Source organism: Magnolia sinica, chromosome 13, assembly GCF_029962835.1.
Source record: "Magnolia sinica isolate HGM2019 chromosome 13, MsV1, whole genome shotgun sequence".
NCBI lineage: Eukaryota > Viridiplantae > Streptophyta > Magnoliopsida > Magnoliales > Magnoliaceae > Magnolia > Magnolia sinica.
Window position 1 is genome coordinate 13,767,658 of NC_080585.1, and position 27,980 is coordinate 13,795,637.

Here is a 27,980-nt window from a genome sequence, read left to right on the forward strand (position 1 = left end):
ATCATGGAATGCAAGGAGTGCTCCCCTCCAGTGAATGGTCCCTACCATGGACGAATATCAACGGCCCTAGTTATTGCACTACGAATCACCTATTCAATCCCTCTCGCGAATCACCCCTCGCACTGAGCTGAGTTTGGCGCGCCGCGCGCGCTCTCTCCCTTTCCTAAAATCTCTCTCTCTCTCTCTCTCTCGACAATGGCTGCATCGACGATCTTCTCCGACTGCTCTTCCTCCGCAACCGCTCGTCTTCTCCCCTTCCGTAAAATCCGCAGCAGTGCCCTTTTCTTTCGCCACTCCTCCATTTCTCTCCATCCAACGGCTCCAAGCCATCGAAAATCGTCGTCTGCGATTGTGCCACGTGTGTCCCGAAACCCTAAATTCGTCCATCTATTTTCGATTTTTCCTTTTTCTCTTCTCATTTCAGATTTTCTAATCGATTTCTTGTTACTTAGAAATTACTGCTGGAAATCACATTGGATTATTCGGTGTATAGTCTGTTGCTCGTCGATGATTTTCAGATGCTACGGGTAGCTTATTATAGTTTATACACTGTACAATCATGTATGCGGTTTTCTCTTTAAATGTTTCATGTATTTTATCTACGAGCTTAGCAGGGCCCATCGTGTCCATGCCCTGGCCCAGAAAATCTGTCTAGCCCGAATCATGCATTTGGAGAAAATGGACAGCTGAGGAAAATAAATTCAACCGTCGGTTGATATTCAATGTAGAAGTGTAGCTATCAGCTGCGAAATCTGCAGACCGCCGGACTTTTGGGGCAGGGCTTATTCATGGTAGGAGCCAGCCTGAGTAGTAGGATTCTGGATCGCGCATGCATAGAGTGTGGAGCGTGTGCCCACTATTAGGATTCTTGTCCTACTCCACAAGTAGCCTTCACGCTTGTATTTTTTCTTACTGCATTCCTTGTTGATTTATGCCGTGTTTGGATGTGCAATTAGATTGAAATGCAAATGTTCGATTTCACCAAGATGAAATGACGGAAGTTAATGATGCTTTCCAGTATTCATAGCAAGGGAGTAGCCCTTGAATTGCAGTAGCTCCAAATAGAAGTAACGTGATTGCAGTTTGGAGCCCAATTGCTGGACACAAGTGCTAAGAGAACCATAGTTTGGTCATTTCCACCACATTATACTAATAATCACAATTCAATTCGATTGTGCATCCAAACACACCCTTAGTAATCTCACTTCAATCTCATTTCTGGAGATGATTAAATTTCCCCGTCTTTTGTTCCGCTCTCAAGTCCTGAACTTATGAAGTCTCGTTTCTGTAGTGGACCAATTCGTTTTCCTTCTGCATCTTTGAGTTTTCTATTGAAATTCCAGAATTTCTGCAGTACAAGGATATCAATGAGGAATTCCTACAAACGGTTATGCAGAATACCCGTTGATATGTGGGTATTTTCTTTCTACATGCAGTTCTTGTGAATTTTGGTTTCAGAAGTAAGCAAGTGAGTTTCGCAATTTACAGCCTTCCTGACATGACTATGAAAGAAAGCCAACAAAAAGGTTGACACCCTTCAAAACATAACAGACTAAAATGTTCATGATGGACTTGGAAATGCAGGCATCATCAACTGGAAGGTCAAGAATCAAGAGATAATCTTTATATGATCTTCGGACATGAAGTATAGCATAGACCATCATACTCATCATCAACTGGAGCTCAATCAGCTGTTTCCATGCACCAAAATTTATTTTTTCATGTGAATTGCTTTAGGTTGGGAAAGGAAACCAGAAACACAAGGGGTTACAGATATGAATTTCTGTCCTTTCTACCTCCCTTGATCCTGCAAAGAAAGCCATTTGAAGATGCAGTTGAGCAGCAAGCCATTAGTGCATGAGAATCCACTGCAATGGGTTTGAATGAATTCAATATACTTCATTGGGATGAGGAATGACAGAATCAGTTCTGATTGTGAAGGCCCCATAATCAATCTGAGATGCATGATGAAGGGGATGAGAGTGATATAGTAGGGAACATCCGGTAAAATGAGAACATCCATACACTACTACACATGGTAAACCAAAGTGGAAACAATTTTATTTCTAATCTGAGATTGTACATTGTTCCCATACATACCTAACCAAGTGAAAAACATTAAAAACCCAACTACTAACTATTAAACTTCTAGGTGGAAATGATCCACTTCTTTCAACACGGTAAACAGAAAGCACATAAACACAAACATGGCTTAACCCGAGACCTAATGGTCCTGCGAATCAGTCGGATGCGGCGCTACTCCATCCTTTTGAACACAGCATAACACTTCCGTAAGGGTATGGAAGATCTTCTGGTTCCATTTCTCCTGTTCAGCCATTTGAGTCCTCATTTCAGCCCTCATATCAATTAATTTAGACTGAACCGAGGCCAGCTCCTCTTCTACCTGACTGAAGCGCTCATGTATAAGTGCGGGGGTTACAAAATCTTCATCGATGTCTTCGTCATTATCTTCCTCCTCTTCTTCCTCCTCATCCTCTTCTTCTTCTTCCTTGGTTTTTTCTCCTCTTTCAACCTCTTCTTCCTCATTCAATTTCATCTTTTTAATACTATTGGCATCAATGAAACTTTGCGGCTCAAGCCTCGCATTGGGGATGAAACTAAACCCACAGTCTTTGGCCATCTTACAGATCAACCGTCCGAATGGTAAGGACAAATTGGTTTTGGTGGTGGCGGCATTCAAGATATGATGCATTACAATAGATGGGTAGCAAACCTTCTTGCCTGTGCCTAGTAAATACAGAACCTCCAACATATACTGTGTTAGTTGTGTATGATTTCCCGTTCTAGGGTACACATTGTATGTGAATACAAGGTGAAGGAACCTGTAAACTGGAAACATCCCGGTTACCTTCAAACAATTATCATCTTGTATCCAAGACGTACGTTCGCCACAAATTTAAACAGTCCTCTCGTCCCTGTACTTGGACCGCTTCGCATCCCTATATCGAACAATCACTGTCCCGCTTAACACCCCAGAAATCCTCTCAACGTCAGTCACATTAAATGGTATCAGGGAATTTCCGATTGCTAAGTCGAAGGTTAGTGACTTTAGACAAGGATTTCGAATTGAAGGGTAGAAATGTCGAACAGTCTCGGCGTCGGCATTGTTGTAGGGTGTGAAGATGAGATTCCAGCCAATAGTGGTAAGTCACTTGAGCTTTTTGGTATCAACGAACAAGTCTTTGTTCATGTACCGCTCAAAACATACCTTGCGTTTGGCGAATCTTCCCAAATCCACGGCTTCTTCCGCCTTGACTAACCGGCCGCGACTCGTTGACGGTCCCGCCCGAGACGTGGATCGACTCGTGCTCCGTCCCGAGACCACTCTCTTAGCCCGGGTAGCTACGACCGTTGAGGTTGACACTCTAATGTCCTCCCTTCGCTTGGAGCGATGATTATATTGTTGTCCATCCGTTTCCTGTGCGACATGTTTCTTCACCATAAGCCTCACCATTAATGGGAGCAATAGCCAATAAGAAACAAGAATATGGAAAGCCCCCATTGGAAATGAAGATAGGTTTTGTTTTCGTTTTTGTCGATTTGGGTGGAATAAGAGAGAAAAATGAGGAAATGGAAGCAAATGGAGTTGGGTTTTGGGAAAACTAGTGGAAGTAGAGAAGGATTTGAGAAAATGGAAGGAAATGGGGATGAGTTTTTGGATTTGGGTGGAAGTAGAGAAGGATTTGAGAAGATGAAATAAAATAGGGATGGGTTTTTGGATTTGTGGAGGATATGTAGAGAAATATTTGAGAAAATAGATTAAAGTAGAGATAGGTTTTAGGAGTTGTGTGGAAGTAGAGTAAGATTTGAGAAAATGGAAGTAAATAGGGATGAGTTTTTAGGTGTGGGTGGAGGTAGTGAGAGTTTTGTGAAAATAGACAGAAATGAAGATGAGTTTTTGGATTTCAATGTGGGTAGAGAAAGATTTGATGAAAATGAAGATGAGTTTTAGGATTGTGGAAGAAGAGATGGGTTTGGGTCTTGATAAAAGTGATGGAAGATGAACAAATAGAATGATATAGGGTTGGGGCTGACCGGGTGTGTGCTTGGTGGGAAAGCGAGTCAGGGTCGACCGGGTTGGTACCCGGTCGACTGGGTCAGTGTGGAAAGATTTATTTCTTTTTTTATTTTTTTATTTTGGGTTAGTTTTTATAAAATCGTATGATTAATATAAAAAGGGATTCAAAGGTGGGATTCAAACTGTTTTGCTTAAGAATCGACTTGATCCTAAATCGTAGGATTTTTGACAACCTGGATGCACGCTGAGATATTCTAGCGTGGACATGGCATGCATTCTACTGATTATTTTATTTTTTTATTTACCAAGTGCTACCGATGTGTAATTTTGTAAGGAAATAGAAAAATTGGCTAGGGTCCATCATTTTGGAAGTTTGATTAGAGCCATTCTCAACATAAGCATGGATGGGTTCTTCTTTTTCTTTTCTTTTTTCTAATAATTTCTGGCTCTCGCTCTGTGCGTAGAATTGAGTGGCATCAAGTTAGTGAGGTAACAGATCAATGTCTCTTACATGCTCCTCGAGAATGTCATGTGGAGCTGCATCCAACAATATTGGCACTGATATGATAGTTTGAGTCTTCGACACAAGCATAAGGAGCCCTGTTCAAAATCAACTGTGAAAAACCAAGTTGCCAGAAGCACCTGAGCATAAAACTCAAATTGGAGAATTACATGATGATACAAAGATCACAATGGAAGAAAGGAAATTAAGAGTAATGTTAAAAAACAAAAAAAGAAAATAAAAGAAAAGAAAAACAAAAGAAAAGGTACATTTGGTTAAGAAAGACAACTAAGTGAAGCCAACATATGTGGAAAAATGGCAAAAGAACATTCCAATAAACCATGTGACAGAATTGAGGAAAAGTTACAAAAGATTAAGGCATGATGATTTGAGATAGAAATGGGCTAAGATTGAGTCAACAGCTGCTTTCTTTGGTAGAAACTGCACCTATGCAAGATAAAAGAAAACTGAGTAAAACAAAAGGATGAATCGGTGGATATAGGAAGCATACCAGAACAATCACATTACTGCACTGCCTGTTACTCATTGACTACAACTCAGCACTATAACCTAGTTGCTGTTAGTACCTTCCTGGTTTCAAATGGCTGATTTGAATTTAGAAGCATACCCAGAGCAATTTGACAATGAGCAAGTTGCAACTTCCACAATCACAACACAATAGGAATTCTGGTCAGGTTGGTACAATCACATGTACTTGAGTAAGTTGGATTGATGCTATTTGTTTGGATTGCAACAACTTGAATTCCCACATTATAACCATTAAGTTGATTCCAGTAGTATTTTTCTATTGCAATATGAAAAATGGCATTTGCGATTTGAATAGCATTTTTCTAATGCAAGATGAAAACAACATGAATTTGCGAATCTTTTCATTCAAAATCATGCATCATGATGCATTCGTCTTGCATTTGGGCATCAAATACAATGGGGCAAATTTCACATGCATCATTCACCCAATAACCTATGAATCTAAACACGTATTGAGCAATCATTCCTGTAAAAGAAATATATTAGGGAGGCAAAGAACAAGAAGCAATCAATTTCTTAGAGAGAAAAAATGAAAAAAGATCCAACAGTCTCATATGGTGAGACAGTACATGTAAATCCAATTTCTTGTATATGGATGTTGGTCTTCTTCTTCTTCTTCTTCTTCTTCATGCGAAAGCCAGAAAAAAGCGTGCACAAGGTTGGACATCTATATCAACCATCTATATTAAGTCCAAGCTAGAGTACCTTGTGCATTGGCTACAACTCACCTGGTTGTAGCTACTCGTCCATTGTATACGTGGCGTAAACACATGTTGGTCTGAATTTAGAACCTGCTCAACATTGGACCCACTGAAATTCAGATAGCTGAATCAAACTGATGGATCAAAAGGGGCAAGAACTTCAGAGGATTTAGACTCCTCTAGGATTGTGTGATTGGCTAACTTGTGACAGAACCCATATATCATCCCAGAGTCCTATGCAATCAAGTTTTGGTTTGTTTTTGGATTCCAACTCCTGCGTTGATTGGTTTTCAAATCCTGTATCATCGACTTAAGTTGTATCATCGACTTAAGTGAACTTGCATCATGAAACTCTAATAAAAGAGATACATAAATACATAAAATTGAAAAGAAAATATCGTAGGGCCAAGTGAACTTACATCATTAATTCCCCAAGTAGGAGGAATGCCTTAAAAGAAATGACCAATTGGCAGGGGAAAAGCTGAAAAGAGAAAATCTATATGGCTAGAGAAAGGCCTTACAAGGTGTCATTTGGATGAGTAATGCCAATATTTGTCGAAATGCATATTGCAAATATCAATGCAAAAGAAAATAAATTCTAGAGGTTACATTGGTGTTCACTCCCCAAGTATAGGGTTGTGATGTAGTAATAAACTCGGTGAGACTGAGGTCGAATCCTAAGGGACTGAAACCTGTACGTAAGCTGAAACTAAATAGAACTAGAACTAGAATGAGATGAAATCTAAATCGAGTGTAAATTGAGGAATAATGATGAAATAATTATCTAAAACTTAAAGAATTCAGGGAAAGGACTCTAGGGACTCAGAGGATCCACTTGTAGAGATCAGGGATATCTTATGCTTGCTTCAAGGACTCAACTAGACTTAAAGTCCATCTTCATCCAGTTGAAGAGTATAACCATGAAAATCAAACTGCACTTTCTTTGATATAATTTTTAAGAGATGAAAGGTATATGATTTAGAATGGATTCCATCACCAAACCATGCCCAAGAGACAAAGTAAACAACATAATTAAACTAATTAACAACCAATCAACACGATATGAAGGTTAAGAAGGGTATCGTCATCCGACCATGCCCAGGAGACGATGGTGAACAACAGGGCTTCCTGACGTTATAAACATAAAAAGGAAAGGAACATGCTCAAAGCTATCACAGACCCATTATAATTTGTCACAACAGACCATTCAAAACTAAAAACATTCCCCTAATTAAACCAAAATCAACATCAGTTCAGTATAAACAAAAGGCATAAGCTAAAAGTCTCCCATCACGCTACAAGCTTCACCTCTTAGCCCTAGCTAAGAGGTTTAGCCTGATATGGTGGTGGTGAGGCTAAAATCCCTTAGAAAAAGAAAGTATAAAAGCAAAACAAAAATTAACGAAGAAAAGAAACACTGTGAAGACGTCCTCCACCCTCTCTCTCTCTTGTGCAGACGGTCCCTGGAAAGTTCAATACCCATTCACGTTCTCTCTCTTTCTTTCTTATAGGCAGCCGAGAGTCGGTGGATGGGAGCTGTCGGTGGAAACTTGCAGCGGGCATTTTCTTTACGCATATCAGGTGCGGAAGTTTTACGCAATCCCTGCGTACGGTCTTACGCTGTGTTGAAAGTGGAGCCCATTATTGGGAATTGCTGAAAAATCCAATCCATTCATTGGATCGCCCTTGAAAATTCAATAAAATTGGACAATTTTAAGACCGAATTTGGTGTGTCCCACCCGCCTTTTCCGTTGCACCGTCAGTCTTTTGTTTGGACGAATGGAGACTGATCTCCGGTGTATCTTGAAATTTCACCACCTAGCCCATGTTTATAGTGCCATTTTAAGCCTGATGGACGGTCCCGATTATCTAAATCATCGACCATGGTGGCCCACAGGAATGGAACGCAACCTCTGTTGCGAAACAGAGTTGACACACATCGACGCTGTGATGGCTGGTGTCCCACTGATTGACGTCAGGAAGGGAATCCACACCGTCCATTGAAATGCCCTCGAAAAATGCTTGAAATCGTTTCATCCCTTTCGAATTCCGAAATCCACTAAAACCGCAGGCGCAGAATTTGAGTTCCTCCCTATTTCAATTGTCACGCCCTGAAATTCGGTACCCGAGTTGGCCAGACCCAGGTCCGAATCCCAGGTCATGATTTAATATTAAACATTCACAACTACACTTAATCAATCTCATTACAATAACAACGTTCATCAAATACAACCTTTAACTATTACAGCCTAAACTCACTTCTAAATTCTTATTATACATTTTTTTTTTTTCCATCGGTACAAATAAAAGATAAGTAAATTGATGATTGGATCTTCACTCCACTTTACCCTTGACTAAACTCTGATGCCCTGAAACACTGTTATTTTGAGTATGAGCACAACCGCTCGTGGGATCTTATCCAACCAAATCTGAAATTTCTAGATTTATATTAAAGAAATAAATAATAAAATTACTTTCTTGAAATTCAAAACATGAATCAAAATATTGAATATTAAATATGACATGAATGCGATGTTGGAATCATAAAGACGTACTGAATGCTACACTATCATGAATTCAATAATAAAATTAAATAATCATCACATCTTATAACACCGTACTTAGGTGTATGGTTACGTTGCATTAACGCCCACGCATTGGTACCTCGTGGCGAGGAATCCATTTATATGTTAGCTGGTCAGACTACTGCTCCAGTTGTACCTCTGACGTATGTCCGCGCACACAATTGTACTCATACGCCGTATACAAAGGAGACTCCGAAGGATCCAACGGGTTCTAGGGTCTTTCACCCAAGGGACACGATTGCCCTACTTGCTAGCTTTAGGGTCTCTCACCCAAGGGACACGATTGCCCTACTTGCTGGCTTTAGGGTCTTTCACCCAAGGGACACGATTGCCCTACCTGCTAATACCACAATCATTTCCTCAATTTTCTTTCTTTTTCCATAATTCCGTAATCAGTATAGATGAATGCATGTCATGAATTATTCCAAAATCAGTAGCGAAATAATTTAATTATTTAAATCCCTATACAACAATGCAAGTTCTATACAAATGTGTAGAAATTCGATGCTGTAAAAATTCAATTCCTTAAATTTACTGAAACATCAAGCTATTTTCTGTCCTTTTTTTTTTTTAAAGAAAAAAGAAAATCAAAATTTAGAATCAAATTAATTAATATTATTTTAAACTAATTAATTTAAATCAATTACTTTAACACAGATTTAAGGTCTAAATCTTAACACCAAATTTCAGAAATAAAAGTTAGATTAAAATCTAACTCTACAAGTTAATCAGATTCAGTAAATGCTAAAATTTAAAAAAGTAGATATTACGTATAAAGGAATTTGACAATATTAATTTGAAGTCATTATGTCAAATAAATAAATTTTCTAAAATAAATAAAATCAGAAAGTTCATAAATGGAGGAGAATCACCCACCTGATATTTAGACCGTCGATTTCTGGACTAAACCATACGCCCACGACCTACTTAGCGTCGCATGCTAGACCTGACCCACGCTTACGCTCTTAACGAGTTTCTCCCACTGACGCAACACATAGCATTAACTTGCTATCTACACTCGCTGGATGCGTGAGAAGTTGAGTTTTAGGACACCATCTACCAAAAGAAAATAACACCTAAGTGGTCTATTTAATGAATGGTTTGAATTTCAGGTTAGTCTATTTAACCATGGCTGCTTCTAATCAAGGTTTTCTACTGTTCGTGTTGTTGGGCTGATATGGTATGTAAGATGAATCACTGTTTTACAATCGAAAATATTAACAATATAAATTTTTATTTCAAATTAATAATTTTAGATATCATTTTGTTAAAACTTTAATAATTCAAATACTTAAATAAAATCTTATTTTTACTATTATTTAATTTAGGAATTACAATGAAATAATGTACAAGAAATTTTATTTAAATTCTAGCTTTAATTAAATTAATTTTTTTCACTTAAATAATGTTAAATATTAGCATAAAAAATATTTATTATTTTTATTCACTAAATTCTCAAAGTAAATTTTTTTATTTTATTTATCACATTAACTTAACAAATACGCACACACACATATTGAAATAGCTTGATTATTTTATAACAAATTTTAATTTCTTTTTGATAATTCATTGAGAATGTATATTTAGGTTTAATCGATAAATTATTTAAATTTTAATTTAAACAAAAATTTTGAACTATAAGGAAAATATTTTTTTTTAAAGTTAAAAAAAATCTAATATTATATTTTATTAAAATTTTAATTTAATAAAGTTTTAAATACACATTAATCACTAGAATTCCAAAATATAGAAATCTAATCAATTTAGTTTCAATTCCAAAATTTTGAAAATTTTCTTAAACTTAAGTTCATTTAAATTTAATTTAATTAACTCTTCAAATTTTAGAATTAAAATTTGGATTTTAATCTTTACAGAACAAAAATTATCACACTGATTTATATAATATAACATTAATAATGTAATTAAATTATTATTGATAATTTAAAATTTATTATTATTATTATTATTATTTTTATCTAACTATTTAAATCTAAATTCAGAATTTTATTATTATTTATTTTTAAATCTAAATTGAATAAGGTTAAGGAAGATATTAATTTGAACTTTAGATACTATTATTATTATATAAATTATTTGTTACAACATTATGTCAGTATGATTAACCTTGTTTTATAATTGACTATCTAAATTAATAAATTTACTTTTGTTTGATACATTTAATATAATTATTATATTACTTTTATGTTAAATTGTTAATATCATCATTTACACAAATTTATTTTTATTTTTTTAAATAATAAATTATATTTATTACGACTTTTATATATTATCAAATAAAACTTTTCTATTTTGTTACTTATAAGATAATCATATAAATAATATTAAATACTTATATATTAATTATGTAATATAATGTTATCTTACACATGTTTACTTTAATTATGTTATATATTTTGTCATTATTTTTTTTTTAAACCTACAATTATATTGTATTACTACTATATTATTATGAAACATAATATTTATATTTTACTATACCTTAATGATCTTATAAATATTTTTATTTTATTTTATTTTATTATATATCTTATTATATATCATATTAATACTGATTACATATTACAATTATATAATTTATAATTTGTTATTATTATCATATATTTTTATTTTATTTTTATAATCATATTTGACTATATATACTTATCAATCTTACATCACTTATATTCACAATTCTACATAATGAATCATCAATACTTTAAATAATTAATTATATATTCTATTTGGACTGTAATATATTGTAGGATATTATAATTTATTTGAAATTTAATTTTAATTTTTTTCTTAACAAAATATTTAAGAATTAATAAATTAATCTTAAATAAACTATTTATTTTATTCTGTAAATTTATTTTATTTTATTTATCTATAAATTATTTTAGTATTAAATATTATAAAAAGAATAAAATAGAAATTCCTAAATGAGTAGATTCCCTAAAAAAAAAAATTAACTAACACTAATATTTCTATGAAAACTTGGATTAACTAAATATAATAATAACTAAAAATGATAAATTTCATGTTAAGATCACCTACCTTAAAGTCTGATGATCAGGCCCCGCTTTAATCTCTCTCTCTTGATTTACAGAGATCTTTCTCTCCTTCACTCAATTTTTTTTTGATTGATTCCTTCGATTTTTTCTCCTTTTTTTTTTCTTTTTTATAAATGGATGCATAATGGAATGGAGGAGTGAGAATTATGGGACAGTTTCATTTAGTGGGAGGTTCGACGGCCATTACCGTACAAAAAGGAAGGAAAGTGGAGAAAGTGGTTTAGTCGTGCGGAAGATATAACTTTTATTTTTTTATTTTATTTTTATTTTTTAAGATATGGTGGGTCTCACTAACAATAATTTAAATCTACTCCGTCCACCATCTCGGCCTGGCCAAGAGAAGATATAAGGCAAAAAAATGAGGCTGATCAGAAACTCAGGTGAGCCACACACAAGCGGACGGTGGGGTTGGTTCCCACAAAAAATGGGTTGTTCTTGATTTTTATTTTATTTTTTAACAACAATTTAGTGGTTAAGATCAGATTAATCTCAGTGCACAGTCAATAGTTGATGTTGGCTAGATTTATATTAGTTAATAATTAAACACGTGGTCTTAAGTATACGAGTTGAGAGAGTGCATTATAAATAAACTTATATATATTCTACCAAAATCATGTAATCATTAATGACATTAATTAATAGTTCACACTAAGCAAAACGATCACACATCAACGGTCACAATTTACATGAGTCGATAGATGCATGTGTGCATGGGTGCGTGGATGTATGCATGGGTCTATGTGTGTATACTCCAATGAAGGCAATTGTACATACATGTATGCGTACGCACGTGTACCAAAATTTTGGGTCATTACATTCTACAACCCTTATAAGAATTTCGTCCCGGAAATTCAAGCACACCCACCAAAAGGGCTGATAAGGATACTTTTTATAATCAGCTATGTGTCTAGATGTTTACTACATTCCATGTATAGTAGTTTTGTGTGAGTACAAGCGTGTGTAAATTACTACACAAATTTGGGTTATTACATCCTGTGTGTGCGCGCATGGGTTTGGAGAAAATCCTTTTGTACGGTCGGTTTGACCTTCTGGAATGAATGGACAGTGCAGATCATAAATTTGTGTGATGATGGGGGCCCACCGAATGTCGACCTTAGCTCCCTGTTACGGTTTTCACACTGCTTAAAACGGCAACTTCCGTTTTAGTACGAGAAGTCGGGTCAGCGCCTGCTGACCGACTTGGTTCACTCAGTGCACAGCGAGTGCACGACTTCTATGCACTCCACTTTCATAAAGTGGGTCTCGCCTTGATGTATATGCAAAATCCAATCCATCCATCCACTTTTTTACCTCATGTAAACTGTTGATACCAAAATTGAAGCGCATCTAGATATCAGGTGGGCCCCAAATCGCTGTTTTATGGGCTGATCTGTCCATTGGGTCACTTCCACAGAGATTGAACAGTTGAAATTCGACGTGTACGGTTAATTTATGGTCTCCAGGCTATGTATGAAGTTTTGAGCCAATCAGATGGTGGGAACCTTGTGATCTTGCATTTTAGACTTTTTTCAGGTCTGTTTGAAGTGAGTGGCTGGAATTTCTTTGATCACTGGTGTGTAAATCCTCGATCTTGGTCCCATGGAGTCCCGTCTAATGCCTTGGTGATGCCAGAGCGTCAAATCTATGCTTTTAGCATCCTTTCTAGTTCAAGCTTGTAATTGCACCTTGCATCATAAACACGACTACAACAGGCTGTTAAACAACATTATGTTCATAAATCCAAGCAATAACTGGGGTATGATATGCAATATTTGACCCTCAACAATTGGCATGAACCTTCATTCTAAATTTTCAGTTTCTCTCATCTCCTAATGCTTACGAATTTTTGGAAAATAAAAGGTTTGGGACTGTTAAGAACATCATAAACTGTATTACCATTTCATGACACCATGTGAAACTTCTAGGATCAAACCAGAAAACTCTTGCCTAACTCACATAGATACCTAATGTGGGTAACTTTCTCTAACATGGTTAAATGATTTAACATGCATAAAATCCATCCCATCACTCAGGTAGACCATTCCTTGTTTGGCCTTGATCCAAAAATCAATTAATTCAACAATCGCCTTGTTTAAAAGTATACAGAACGTCAGAAACCACTAAATTCTCATGGCATGGCAAATGGACTGTAGGACTGACCAATTCATAGCCCACTTATGGATGGTCCATTTCTCATAAAATGCAGCAAATGGGTTTCAACATTCAATCCATAAACAAAATTGAGGACCATTTCTCTATATGTATTGACCATACGAAAAAGCCAAGTATAGGACAATATGCCACATGGTGTAACTGCTGAGACAGATGTACATTAGTCTATGGAGCGTTGGCAAGTATTTTTAAACCATCCATTGTCTTCATAGCGCTGCTTGTCTAGTAAACTAGTTTGATTTGGCAACAACTTTCATCAGCCTGGCATATAAGATGCTCCCATTTGTTCAGATGAATACAGTCCAGGATTTTAACCCCTCCAAAGCTGCACTGGAGGTACTACTAATAGAATGTTCAGAGACGTGGAATGAAATTCAAGCCAAGCCCGTAGTCCGATCATCAGGACTGACCCGGTCGACCTCGAGACTCCGGACACTGACCCGATCGACCCCGGAATGCTGGATACTGACCCGGTCGACCCTGACTCGCTTTCCCACCAAGCACACGTCCGGTTAACCCCAACCCTATATCATTCTATTTGTTCATCTCCCATTACTTTTATCAAGACCCAAATTCATCTCTTCTTTCACAATCCTAAAACCCATTTTCATTTTCTTCAAATCTTTCTCTATACACATTGAAATCCAAAAACTCATCTTCATTTCTGTCTATTTTCACAAATCTCTCACTACCTCCACCCACACCTAAAAACCCATCCTTATTTGCTTCCATTTTCTCAAATCTTACTCTACTTCCACACAACTCTCAAAACTCATCCCTACTTTATTCTATTTTCTCAAATATTTCTCTACAAATCCAAAAACCTATCCCTATTTTATTTCTTCTCAAATCCTTCTCTACTTCCACCCAAATCCAAAAACCTATCCCTATTTCCTTCCATTTTTTAAAATCCTTCTCTACTTCCACTAGTTTTCCCAAAACCCAACTCCATTTGCTTCCATTTGCTTCAATTTCCTTATTTTTCTTTCTTATTCCACCCAAATCGACAAAAACGAAAACAAAACACATTTTTCTTTCCAATGGGGGCTTTCCTTATTCTTGTTTCTTCTTGGCTATTGCTCCCATTAATGGTGAGGCTTATGGCGAAGAAGTGTGACGCACAGGAAACGGATGGACAATAATATAATCGTCGCTCCAAGCGAAGGGAGGACATTGGAGCATTAACCTCAACGGTTGTAACTACCCGGGCTAAGAGAGTGGTCTCGGGATGGAGCACGGGTCGATCCACGTCTCGGGCGGGACCGTCAACGAGTCGCGGCCGGTTAGTCGAGGTGGAAGAAGCCGTGGATTTGGGAAGATTCGCCAAACGCAAGGTATGTTTTGAGCGGTACGTGAACAAGGACTTGTTCGTCGATACCGAAGAGCTCAAGTGGCTTACCACTATTGGCTTGAATCCCATCTTCACACCCGACAACAATGCCGACGCCGAGACTGTTTGACATTTCTACACTTCAATTCGAAATCCTTGTCTAAAGTCATATACCTTCGACTTAACAATCGAAAAGTCCCTAATACCATTTAATGTGACTGAAATTGAGAGGATTTCTGGGGTGCCACGTGGGACAGTGATTATTTGACATAGGGATGCGAAGTGATCCAAGTACAGGGACGAGAGGACTGTTCAAATTTGTGGCGAACGTACGTCTTGGATATAGGATGATAATTGGTGACTAGGATGCTTCCAGTTTACAGGTTCCTCCACCTTGTATTCACGTACAATGTGTACCCTAGAAAGAGAAATCATACACAACTAACATAATATATGTTGGAGGTTCTGTATTTACTGGGCACGGACAAGAAGGTTTGCTACCCATCTATTGTAATCCGCCATATCTTGAATGCCGCCACCACCAAAACCAATCTGTCCTTACCATTCAGACGGTTGGTCTATAAAATGGCCAAAGACTGTGGGTTTAGTTTCATCCCCAATGCGAGGCTTGAGCCGCAAAGTTTCGTTGATGCCAATACTATGAAAAGGATGAAATTGAATGAGGAAGAAGAGGTTGAAAGAGGAAAAAAAACCGCGGAGGAAGAAGAAGAGGATGAGGAGGAAGAAGAGGAGGAGGAGGAGGAGGAAGATAATGACGAAGACATCGATGAAGATTTTGTAGCCCTCCCACTTATACATGAGTGCTTTAGTCGGGTGGAAGAGGAGCTGGCCTCGGTTCAGTCTGAATTAACTGATACGAGGGCTGAAATGAGGACTCGAATGGCTGAACAGGAGAAATGGAACCAGAAGATCTTCCGTACCCTTAAGGAAGTGTTATGCTGTGTTCAAAAGGATGGAGCAGCACCGCATCTGACTGATTCACAGGACCATTAGGTCTCGGGTTAAGCCATGTTTGTGTTTATGTGCTTTCTGTTTACCATGTTGAAGGAAGTGGATCATTTCCACCTAGAAGTTTAATAGTTAGTAGTTGAGTTTTTTATGTTTTCCACCTAGTTAGGTATGTATGGGAACAATGTACAATCTCGGATTATAAATAAAATTGTTTCCACTTTGGTTTACCATGTGTAGTAGTGTATGGATGTTCTCATTTTACCGAATGTTCCCTACTATATCACTCTCATCCCCTTCATCATGCATCTCAGATTGATTTTGGGGCCTTCACAATCAGAACTGATTCTGTCATTCCTCATCCCAATGAAGTATATTGAATTCATTCAAACCCATTGCAGTGGATTCTCATGCACTAATGGCTTGTTGCTCAATTGCATCTTCAAATGGCTTTCTTTGCAGGATCAAGGGAGGTAGAAATGATAGAAATTTATATCTGTAACCCCTTGTGTTTCTGGTTTTCTTTCCCAACCCAAAGCAATTCACATGAAAAAACAAATTTTGGTGCATGGAAACAGCTGATTGAGCTCCAGTTGATGATGAGTATGATGGTCTATCCTATACTTCATGTCCGAAGATTATATAAAGATAGTCTCTTGATTCTTGACCTTCCAGTTGATGATGCCTGCATTTCCGAGTCTATCATGAACATTTTAGTCTGTTATGTTTTGAAGGGTGTAGACCTTTTCGTTATCTTTCTTTCATAGTCATGTCAGGAAGGCTGTAAATTGCGAAACTCACTTGCTTACTTCTGAAACCAAAATTCACAAGAACTGCATGTAGAAAGAAAATACCCACATATCGACTGGTATTCTGCATAACCATTTGTAGGAATTCCTCATCGATATCCTTGTGCTGCAGAAATTCTGGAATTTCAATAGAAAACTTAAAGATGCAAAAGGAAAACGAATTGGTCCACTACAGAAACGAGACTTCATAAATTCAGGGACTTGAGAGAAGAACAAAAGACAGGGAAATTCAATCGTCTCCAGAAATGAGATTGAAGACGGGGAAATTCAATCTCATTTCTACCCAGAACTGTTATCATGAAATGATGGGAGTTCTGCTTTCAAAGAAAACGGAAAGGTGAAATGATGGAGTAGTAGTCAAAATTCAGTTAACATGATTGCGGTGTGGAGCCCAATCACTCAAATATACCTTAGAGAACAACAGGTTGGTTATTTCCACCACATTATATTAATGATAACAATTCATTTCGATTCTGCATCCAAACAAACCCTTAGTAATTTCACTATCTAATAGGAACCTTTGTTCATGAAATGATGGGAGTTCTGCTTTCAAAAGAAAATAAAAAGGTGAAATGATGAGAATTCAGCTAAAAAAGGCATTAGATGAAATTGCAGGGTAGTAGTTGTCAAAATTCAGTTAATAGGATTGCAGCTCGAAGCCCAATCGCATGATATGAGTGCTAAGAGAACCACAGTTTTGTCATTTCCAGCACATTACACTAATAATTATAATCCATTTTGATTGTGCATTCAAAAACACCCTTAGTAATCGGGCCATCCAACTGGAACCATCATTGGTGAAATGATGGGAATTTTCTTTAAAAAAAAATGAAATGATGGGAATTTAGTTAACAAAGTCTTTAGATGAAATTGCAGGGCCATTGTCAAAATTTCCGTCAGAGTATAACACTGTCAATGCTCTATTAGTTTTACGTTACAGTTCCATGTTTTTTTAATTTTTTTAATTTAAAAAAAAAAAAAAAAACTAATCTAAGATATTAGAAACTATAAGGAAAGAATTGTTAAGAGGAAAAAAATGGTATAAAATTCCCCTATGAATGTAACAAACAATTTTAGAGGAAAAATTGGTAGATTTGAGAAAGTTAATACCATGACCACAATGATGCACGCGGACATTGTACATGTCACTTGCAAGTTCCTCAATCCTATTGTCCAACATGGGACCCATGTGATAGGGCATAACCGAGAATAAGACCGATAGTTACAACAACATACAATCAAAATTGTGCAAATCACGAGTCACATTGTAGATGGAACTTTATTACAAAAATCAGTTCAAATAGATGATTCAACTAGCTGATGGTAGACGCTTAATTGACGGTTAAAATGGAAGTTGCCAATGGTCTGGATTTGACAAACAAATGTCCATCAATTGTCCATCAATCACATATTAGAATCGTCCAATGAATTTGATTTTAGAGCTATGCCCATCTACAACTCAATCCACAATTTGGGCAAGTACAACCCAAAGCAATAACAATAGATTCGGGGAAGAAATATTACAGAAAAATGACTTGCACAATACAAAGTATATTTTCATTACTTGACAACAAATAAATTAAAAAAATGGGAGGAGAGGAATTTGTGGAGTACTTATGGAGTTGATGTTGAGTAGCCTTGAAATCTTGGGAGTTGTTGTCTAGCTGGTGTGGAGTAGTGAAAGGGAGGAAGAAGGAGATGGGTTCGATTCGCTGAAGATGGGAGAAACGAAGAAGGAGAAGGTGGGAGAGATGGATTAGAGAGTGAAAGAGGTGAGAAATGGATGAGAGATGGAGATGGAGCGCTCTGGTGCCAAATGGGAGAGAGGAAGAAGGAGATGGTGGGATTTGGGTCAAGATTGATCCCCTTTCCCAGCATTTCCCAGAAAGCCATTTCCCAGGTAAAAGGGTTTTGCAGGGAAAGGAAGGAGCTGGGGAATATGCTCTTTTGGAAAAACTATGTGACCAAGCTATGGACCATGACATCATGTTCCTGTAAACATGTTCCACGGTAAACAAACATGCCATAAAAGACAAATAAAAGTGAACTGTTGTAATCATCACATCTTGCAGCAAATGTTCCTACCACAATATATTTTGTGCCCTACTACCAAACAAACCCTCAAAACATTATTTTCTCACTATAGTAGGTTACAGTTCAAGGTTTTAATTTTCACACATAATCAGTTTGGGTTGGTAACATTAGTGGTATTTCCACGATCTGCCCACCTGTTATATTTTTATGCTCTGGATATTACTATGATAGATAGTATTGCTTTACGATTCCTTGCACTTAATCGTCCAATATATATTTGGTTGTACAGTGGCGATGACTACCGAAACTTCTGCAAAGGTGATTGATGGAAAGTTGGTCTCTAAGCAGATTAGAGATGAAATCACTAGTGAAATATCCCGGATGAAAGATGCAATTGGTGTAGTTCCGGGGTTGGCAGTTATTCTAGTTGGTGCAAGGAAGGATTCCCAGACTTATGTCCGCAACAAGAAAAAGGCCTGTGAGGCCGTTGGGATCACATCTTATGAAGTTCATTTGCCTGAGGACTGCACCGAAGAAGAAGTGCTCAAGTCTATTTTAGGCTTCAACAAGGATCCTTCAGTTCATGGGATCCTTGTCCAGCTGCCTCTACCCAGGGTATGCTTCTGTATCTAGCAAGAATGCCAAATTATGTTATTCTAAAGGTTTGAACAAAATAATAACATGTTAGTATTGTATATAGTTACAAGGTAGTTGACCTGTTATGATTCATTTGAAGTGTTGATGTTACTTAGTCAAAAAAAGAAAGGTTACATCTCAGGTTGATTAGAGATAATAAGAAATCCAACTAATCTTGGGTGGCATGGTGCATGTATCTAAAACATTTAGTATTCTCAGAGAGTATTGGCATAGCATTTGCAGCTCAAAATGTTTAAACTCTAGATTCATCAAAAAACAAATATCATTTAACCTCTAGATATATTTCGTTGATGATATGGTAATATTATACTGCTTTGAATTAGTAGCAGATAGTCTATGCCAGATAGGCAGGGCAACTCTATGAGTTTTGTCCGCATGGAAACTTTGTACAAGATCCGAACAAGTTATTGGACAGGCCCTACCTTGGAAGGGGTATCCCAAAAATTCACTCCAATTGAGGATACATTTTAAAGAAAAAATGAAGCTTAAGTTGGCTTATTCTAGAAACATCCATTTTCACCCAAAAATCCCCCATATCTGTGACATGTGCGAAAAGTGAGTCATTGATAAGTTGACCACAACAAAGTGATAATCAGTGCAATCTAGCCAACAAATTATATGTTACTCTTGAACTGGGTAATATGTATGCAGTTGGCCTTTGCCACTTCACATTCTAATAGCCTTCTCTCCATATCTATCAGCATATGAACGAGGAGAACATTTTGAATGCTGTCTGCATTGAGAAAGACGTTGACGGTTTCCATCCACTGAACGTTGGTCGTCTCGCCATGCGAGGTCGGGAGCCCTTATTTGTTCCATGCACCCCCAAAGGATGCATAGAGTTATTGCACCGATGTGGTGTTGATATCAAGGGAAAGAGAGCAGTTGTAATTGGTCGCAGCAATATTGTTGGAATGCCTGCTGCGCTGTTGTTGCAGGTAAAATTAGTTGTTTGTTTCATTCATTTCAAAACATTGATTGATTATTGTTTTATTTTCTCAAAATCCATCCTTGGACATGCTCCATCTGCTTTTCCATCTCTGTTCAAGTTTTAATTTCTGGAATTATTGTTGTTGGCAGAGGCAAAATGCCACTGTTACTATTGTACACTCTTACACAAATAACCCTGAGGAAATCACAAGACAAGCAGATATCGTCATCTCTGCTGCAGGAGTTGCAAACATGGTGAGGGGTGACTGGATAAAGCCTGGTGCTGTTGTGATCGATGTTGGAATTAACCCAGTTGATGTAAGTAGACTGTCCTCTCACCTTCTGTGGCATCTTGTGTGGATGGTTGTTCAGCAGTACAGAACCCTGCGGTTTCCTGCATCATGGTGTTTTCTTTGCCAAATCACTATTGCTTAATGTGCATCATGTTAAACATAACATGTGCTTATGCTCATGCATGTCCTGAGCAAGGTTTAAAACATAGCTTTGGACTTGGAGTGTGACTTGTCTGGGGCCAAAAAGTAAGGGGAAAGAAATTTTTTTTAAAAAAAAAAAAAAAATTCTTTTTCCCCTCGGCTACTCCGAACAGTTGAGGAAAATGCTTCTGGTTGATTGCTGTGTTACAATGAAAGATGTGTCCCAAAAATACGAGGTGAAATGTTCATTTATTATTATTATATATATATATTTTTTTTTTCTGAAGAGTAACAATGATTGTATTGAAAAAGTGCTGGGATGGCACAAGAAATTACAACTGAAGCAAAATTGAAAAATTACAATCTTCTAGGGGACAAGGAATGTGGCCTTTGATAGAATCTCCTCCGCCGTGGATGACTTGTTATAGAAGTGCCTTCCATTCCTTTTCCCCCAAAACTACCCACAACATAGCTAGCAAGACCAATCTCCATATAGCGATTAATTTCTTCTCTAACCCCACTCCATGCCGTAACAAGAATAGATCCCCAATTGAGTTTGTCATCACCCAAGACAACTCGAAAAGTCAAAAATAGCAAATCCACATCATCCTAGCAATCTCGCGGTGAATGAAAAGATGATCAACTGTTTCGGTGTCCTCCATAGTACGCATACATTGGGCAGGATTATTGATCTCTTTTGGAGATTGTTGATGGTGAGGATTCTTCCTCTTCCTGCAAGCTATCCGAAAGAGTGCTCAAGAGTTTTCAATACAAGTGGCTCTTGGGTCTTTGATTTTTTTAAAGGATGAAACTATGTTTGGAAACACGAAAGAACTCAACTAGAATCTATTAGATATCATCAAGATCTCAAAGAAATAAAACACAATTTGTTCAGAACCCTGTCAACTAAATTCCACTGGAATTAACTTGACAAAACTTTGAAATGCTTGATAAAACCTGACAAAACTTTGCTCAAATAGCCTAGACTAAATGGATTTTAAATAAATGTTAACGAGTCTTGGTGTCCATTGTTTGAAAAAACTTGATGCAACTCAACATAATTTCAAGTTGGGGCAATTCTTCTAGTTTTTAAGCTAAATGGTTAAAATGTTTTTGTTGAGACGTGATGATCAGTGTTTGCGGTGTTGATAATATTGGCCAATATTATTGGTATCGCACCACAGCGATATGAAACACCACTAAAATATGTCCATTTCAGCATATCGATGATTGTATCGCGATATATCGCATTGTATCAATGATACTGCTGATACAATGTGATATTTTTAATGTATTGTTGACACATAATGTTGCATCGACGATACATTCAAATGTATCATCGATATTATCGATACCAATATCAACGTATTGTCCACATATATAAGGTTGCATCAACAATACATTCAAATGTATCGTCGATATTATCGATACCGATATCGACCATTCTTCCCATTTTTCTTTAAAAAACAAACTATAAATTCACCTTTTGTCTTAATTCTTCTACTTCTAATCCCTTTAGGTGAATCCGACCAAGTCCCTTCGATTACTTGGAGGAAACTGGATTTTTTTTTTTTTTTTCCTTCTTCTTCTTCTTCTTCTTGCTTTCTTTCTTTCTTTCTTCCTTCTTTTTTTTTTTTTTTTTTGGCGGAAATCAAGATCGGACAGTGGGTGGGGCCTGCTTTTGAAACGATGAGTTTTTTTTTTTTTCAATAATTATTATAAATATTTTGATTCATTTTTTTTATGTAAGTCGCTTAGAATTAGTATAGATATGGTGGAAATCCATGATTATGCATGCTCAATGATGAATTTCAAAAAAACAAATAAAAAAAATGATGGATTTCAACCTCCAATTTGGGGATTTGGGGAAAATGGGAGAAATTGCTTGTGTTTTCATATCATAATGGTAGGGGTGATGGCCATTACAGTCACCATTACCGTTACACCGTTATGGAATGTTGTGGTCAATACAAATATAGATGACATTGGTGACGGCTAATTGTATGAGAAGGAATTTGAGCCCTACTCTCCTCTAGTATTCTAAATAGCTTACCCTATGTAGCTCATGAAAATAGCTTAAGTCACATGTAGCCCACACTACATGTTAATTGTCATATACTATATGCTACGTAGCCTATGCTATACATACATAACTTACATTAAGTTGTTGTTCACCAAAACATTAAAATTAATTAATATTTTCAATGATATGTTATATTTTTCTATTTTCAATAAAATTTAGTTTATCTTTTAAATGATTTTAGTAAAATAATATAAATAATAGTATTAGCTCGGTTCCATTGCTATTTCTTTATCTTTAAAATTAATCTTTGCCCTCTTTTTCCTCTTATCTAAGGTTGTGTTTGGTTGCACCAAATATCATAATTAATCAGTCTAGTTTGGTGCAAGATATCATGAAATTTAATGATATTTGCTACAACCAAGCGTAACCTTCATTAAAAATATATAAGTAGTGTGTACCTTACACTACATGCCATGTAATTTATGCCTCACACTTCAGAGGGGTGAATGCTGTGCTACACGCTATTCGCTATTTAAAACACTGCTCTCTCCACACATGGCATCCTAGCCATTCATGAGGCAGGCCTTACCGGATATGTGCCTGGCCCAAATTTGGCCAATCTCGACCATCTGGTCATCGGCGGGCCACACCTGTACGAAAAGATAACAGTTAAAATAGATCCACTGTTGGTCTTCATCAGACAGACATGTGGTCCATTTTTTTACTGGACCCTGTTACATTCCAGCCACAACTGTGATATGTTGGGCCACATGATGATCTGGTGTCCATTTGCCAATGCATCACATAGGAGAGTAGTCTTTGAATTCCTAATCTTCTTCATAGTCTTAGCACTTGGCAATCTTCTAATTTGTCATTTTCAGAATCAGTATTGAAACAATTATGAATGCTTCTTACCTTCTAAATTCAACCACTCAATCACTTCAACATGATTATGCTATGGTGAAATATGTGAATCGGAATAGTTTATTTCTGTCAACCCAAGCATAGCATAAAAACATAAAAAGAAGAGCGGACCATTTAGAAATAGAATGACAGTCAGAAAAACCATAGGAGGCCATGTTACTGAGAAGTAATTATATTTTTGTGTGACAGGATTCGGAAAGTCCACGAGGTTACCGGTTGGTCGGCGATGTCTGTTATGAAGAGGCCTGTAAGGTGGCTTCGGCTATTACTCCAGTTCCTGGAGGAGTTGGCCCAATGACCATAGCCATGCTTCTATCAAATACTCTCCACTCTGCAAAGACACTACACAACTTCAAGTGAATTCTTGAGTTATACCGCTTAGATGGAGGGGGCAAAGGCGAGCTCTACATATCCAGGTGAGGGTTTCTGGTTGTTGTATTCTATGGTTTGATTGTGTTTTTGGGTCTTAGGGCACAATCTACCTTTCCTGATAACATCTACACATGAAAATAAAGCGAATAAAGGACTTAACATGAGTTTAACAATTCATCTGCTATTGTTCGCTCAACTTGGAAATTTCTTTTTCCCTTTGGTTGACCATAAATATATAGTCTACCTTAGAACAAGGATCTTATGTGCTTCACTGCAAAATCTTGTTACCTTACCTGGAAGAACCAATAACAGAACATATCAACCTCCTTGAACCTAAAGAAATTAGGAGCACCATCACCAAGGAGGACATAATGGTATACTGCAAGTTAATTTTCTGTTAATTTATCTGAAATGAACGAAATTGTTATTTGGGGTGTAAAAGAAGAGAATTGATAGCCCACCTACTCAGGTTTTCTTTCCCATGCTGTTTGAAAGACTTGGTGAGTTCAGAGTATATTCACACCACCAACATTCAACCAAATGTCAAATTGAGGTCACTTTCGAGGACACCCTGAACTTGTTGTCTTCCAGGAACATCCTGTATTGTGCTGTTTTTCTCCATTCCACTTAGATTTAGAACCTTCGATGGATCCACAAGGAAGAATTGTAGAGATTGATTTTTCCTAGTTGCTGCATATAGGGTAGGTGACCACCAAGCTTTCTCACAGTTTCACCTTAATCTGATCCCATTTTGTTATGTTGTCAAAGGATTCCATTGTTGGATACGCATCCTTTCAAGGATTTATCTTAAACTGAACAATCCGGATGTTTGACAGCCCTCACCATCTTTCACATCCTTGCTGCCATCAAGGGATTTATTTTATGCAAACCAAACCTTCCTTCTTATTCATATGAAATCATGGGCTCTTGGGCTTGCTTTGACTGTCCTTTCATTAGGCACCCTGGATAGGCAATGGTCGAAAGCCAGGCCAACTGGCCGATCTTTACTGTTCAACTGTTGGCATGCAAACAGTCTGGTTAAAAACTGAGTCACCAATGGTCTGCATTTAACGAGCAAAAGTTCAATGAATGGACAATATGATCTAGTTGGAATGAACTTGGTTCAATGACTGGACAATATGATCTAGTTGGAATGAACTTTTGGACCATGGACCACCACAGTGGGACCGTGGTACAGATGGCTTGTACCATTGGACCAGGGTGCCATGAGTGTTGAGGATGGGCAATGGTGCCAAAAATTGCAATTGATTTGAATTTGGACTAAAAAAAATGTAAATTTGTTTTTTTGTGTTACAATTTCAAAGGTGCTGCTGAAAATCACCATTTGGTTTCTCGGTCTTTTTTTTTTTTTTTGAAAAGGTTAAGAATCATTTATTATTGAAAAACACCAAAAGGTGAATTACAACCAAAACCTTGCCCTCACGAATGGCAAGGTCAGTGGCCTCAGAACAACTGAGTCTTATTTGTGAATTTTGAAATGTGAAATGACTTGGTTTAACTAGTTTTATAGTTTTGTATTTCGATGTGGACCATCCAATCAGCAATCTGGACTGTCCTTTTGTTTCAAATTCCCACCAACTCATTGTTATTTTTTCCCCTCTTTGTTTCTTTGTTGTTATTGTTATTGTTGATCATTGTGTTTGTGCAACAGTGTTCTCTAAGCACAATTTGATTGTTAGGTTCAGTCACATCCCAATTGGTCTTGGGAGACTTGGGGATTTCTAAGTTGCAGCCCATAAAATGGACAATCCAGATTGATGAGCCTTTTTATTATAGGTGAACTCAATTGTTTATTCCACAGGCTATGGAAAGGACGATTAGGTTCATCCAATGGATATGATGTTTTGCTTTGTCGAGCCATTAAAGCAAAGTCCATTCAAGCAATTCAAAACTAAACTTGTCTGAACTATCAAAGCACTTGTGGTCCTAGGTGCTACATCGAAGGGGCCCTTTGGTAGCTTGGTGTATTTAAAATCCAACAGTCTTCTTTTTGCGTTTGGCAGCCAAGTATTTGGAGGTAAATGGAATCATAGGTATTTGAAATGCACAATTTTAGTGCGTTCTGAAATCTCACAATTTTGTTGTGATTTGGACACACTCAATAAGATGCCTTTTTTGGCTCCCCTTTCAAATGTGGGGAAGTTGCAACTGTAACAAAGGTATTGCTAGGCTATTAATACGTTGTAATATGCTGCAATAAAGATACCAATTGTCCAAACGTTAGCCATCGAAATGGACAGTTTAAAATGTTGACGAGTCACTCTTTTGTGATCCTTACATTTGCGGCCCATCCTAGGCTCGAAATTTCCTCATTTTAGGAGAAGTATATATTTCAATGGGATTATTATAATCATTCCATCAAATATCACACGCCAATTTGGGATATTAAAGCTGATTTAGTTAATCTAATTCAAGTCTTGTGAATGCATTAAAGAATTCCATTGCATTCCAAATATCAGCTCCCAAACAAATGGTATGGATTCCAATGCACTCCTGCCAAACACAAGTGTGGTTTCGGAGTCACTTTTATGCTAGTGTAATTGTGATTTGGATTCTAATGCATTCCAACCTCAAACTCCCAAACATACCATAATTTGGTCGATCGATCTGGACTATCATAGGTCTAGCGTGCATTTTAATGGTCAAGATTATTTATATAAAAAGAGGTCCAATGAATAATTTGAGTCATTTCTTTGTAGGGGCCATCATGGATATCTCATATTTTTTTGTAGAATCACTTGTCAAGCAATTCTAATTATTCCATCCATGCCTTAGAACATATGGCTATAAAAAAATAATATGCCATTTAACAAATGGACAGATCATCTGATCCGTATGATGTTTGCATTGTAGCCATTAAATGCGCGTAGTACTTAAATGACCAATCTGGGTCATTCGATTGGACTGACCAAGTGCTCAAGTGTGGTTATTAAGCAAGGCAAATCTCTGCATTTGGGTGGCCTTGGTCCAGGCCAACACTGGAAGGCCCCTTATTGTAAGGTCGAAACCAACACTCGTCCAGCGATGACATGCCAATGGTAAAAGTGTTAGGTGCATTTGCCACATGTGGTGGTCCCAATAGTAGAAAGCAAATTCAGTATTTTATGCGACCACATTTTTACTTTGATGTCTATTCGTTGTGGGTCTCACATCTAACAGGTGCATGTGACACATTTCATTTGCAGGCACAAAAGAGATTTGGGTGTACGGCACATATGTAAGAGACCTGGGCCATTCTAGTTAGGGCTCCCTAGGAACATGTTATTTAACAAAAAATCAGATAGCCCACTTATCAAATGAACCACTAATAAACATTTATGTGTTGAATTTGTGCTGATAATTTCTTTTAACCACCCGTTTCCTTCGTACAGCTATGGCCTGCAGTGATGAGACGGCCCAATTTATGGGTGACATAAGTTACAAACCGGGACCCACTCCATCAGCAGGTTCGATTTCTCTCACATGTGCGACTTGCGAGAAGGGAGTACCAAAGAAAATGCCTGCGTATCACCACCAATCAATTCCTTGGAAATTTCAATTAGTGCTTGCGTATCACCAATCACAATCTTCCAAAGTATCATACGTTTTCATTTTTATGAAACGAAAAGAGAGTTGATCACTTACAGTTGCTTCTACCACTGTTAGCAGTACAGGGCATTTTCAGCCTCAAGTCTCAAAGTGGAGATTGAAAAGAGCATTTTTTGAGACGTGGCTGAAGACGCCGTGCAAGCTCTTGTGAGGTGATCATGTCTGTATGGACAGTGGCTACAGCATTTTTAAGTTACAAAGTTCATTTTCTGGGTATTGAAACTGAAATTGAGTGCTTCAACGTTTGTATATGATGCGTGTGAGATTAGA

General features: G+C 37.1%; 1 protein-coding gene across 2 annotated transcripts; it reads left to right on the forward strand.

The window, feature by feature from the left end:
• On the forward strand, window positions 1-27,938 carry LOC131222898 (bifunctional protein FolD 4, chloroplastic-like). 2 transcript variants are annotated; one of them, XM_058218139.1, is made up of 6 exons: window positions 1-358; window positions 19,051-19,376; window positions 20,120-20,356; window positions 20,499-20,666; window positions 23,919-24,145; window positions 27,494-27,938. In XM_058218139.1, exons 1-5 carry the CDS (start codon window positions 196-198, stop codon window positions 24,087-24,089), a joined length of 1,065 nt encoding a protein of 354 aa, XP_058074122.1. In that variant the 5' UTR covers window positions 1-195; the 3' UTR covers window positions 24,090-24,145; window positions 27,494-27,938. The 2 variants fall into 2 exon arrangements, with proteins under 2 accessions (XP_058074122.1, XP_058074121.1); XM_058218138.1 differs by lacking the exon at window positions 27,494-27,938 and adding an exon at window positions 27,308-27,462.
• The last annotated feature ends 42 nt before the right edge of the window (window positions 27,939-27,980 follow it).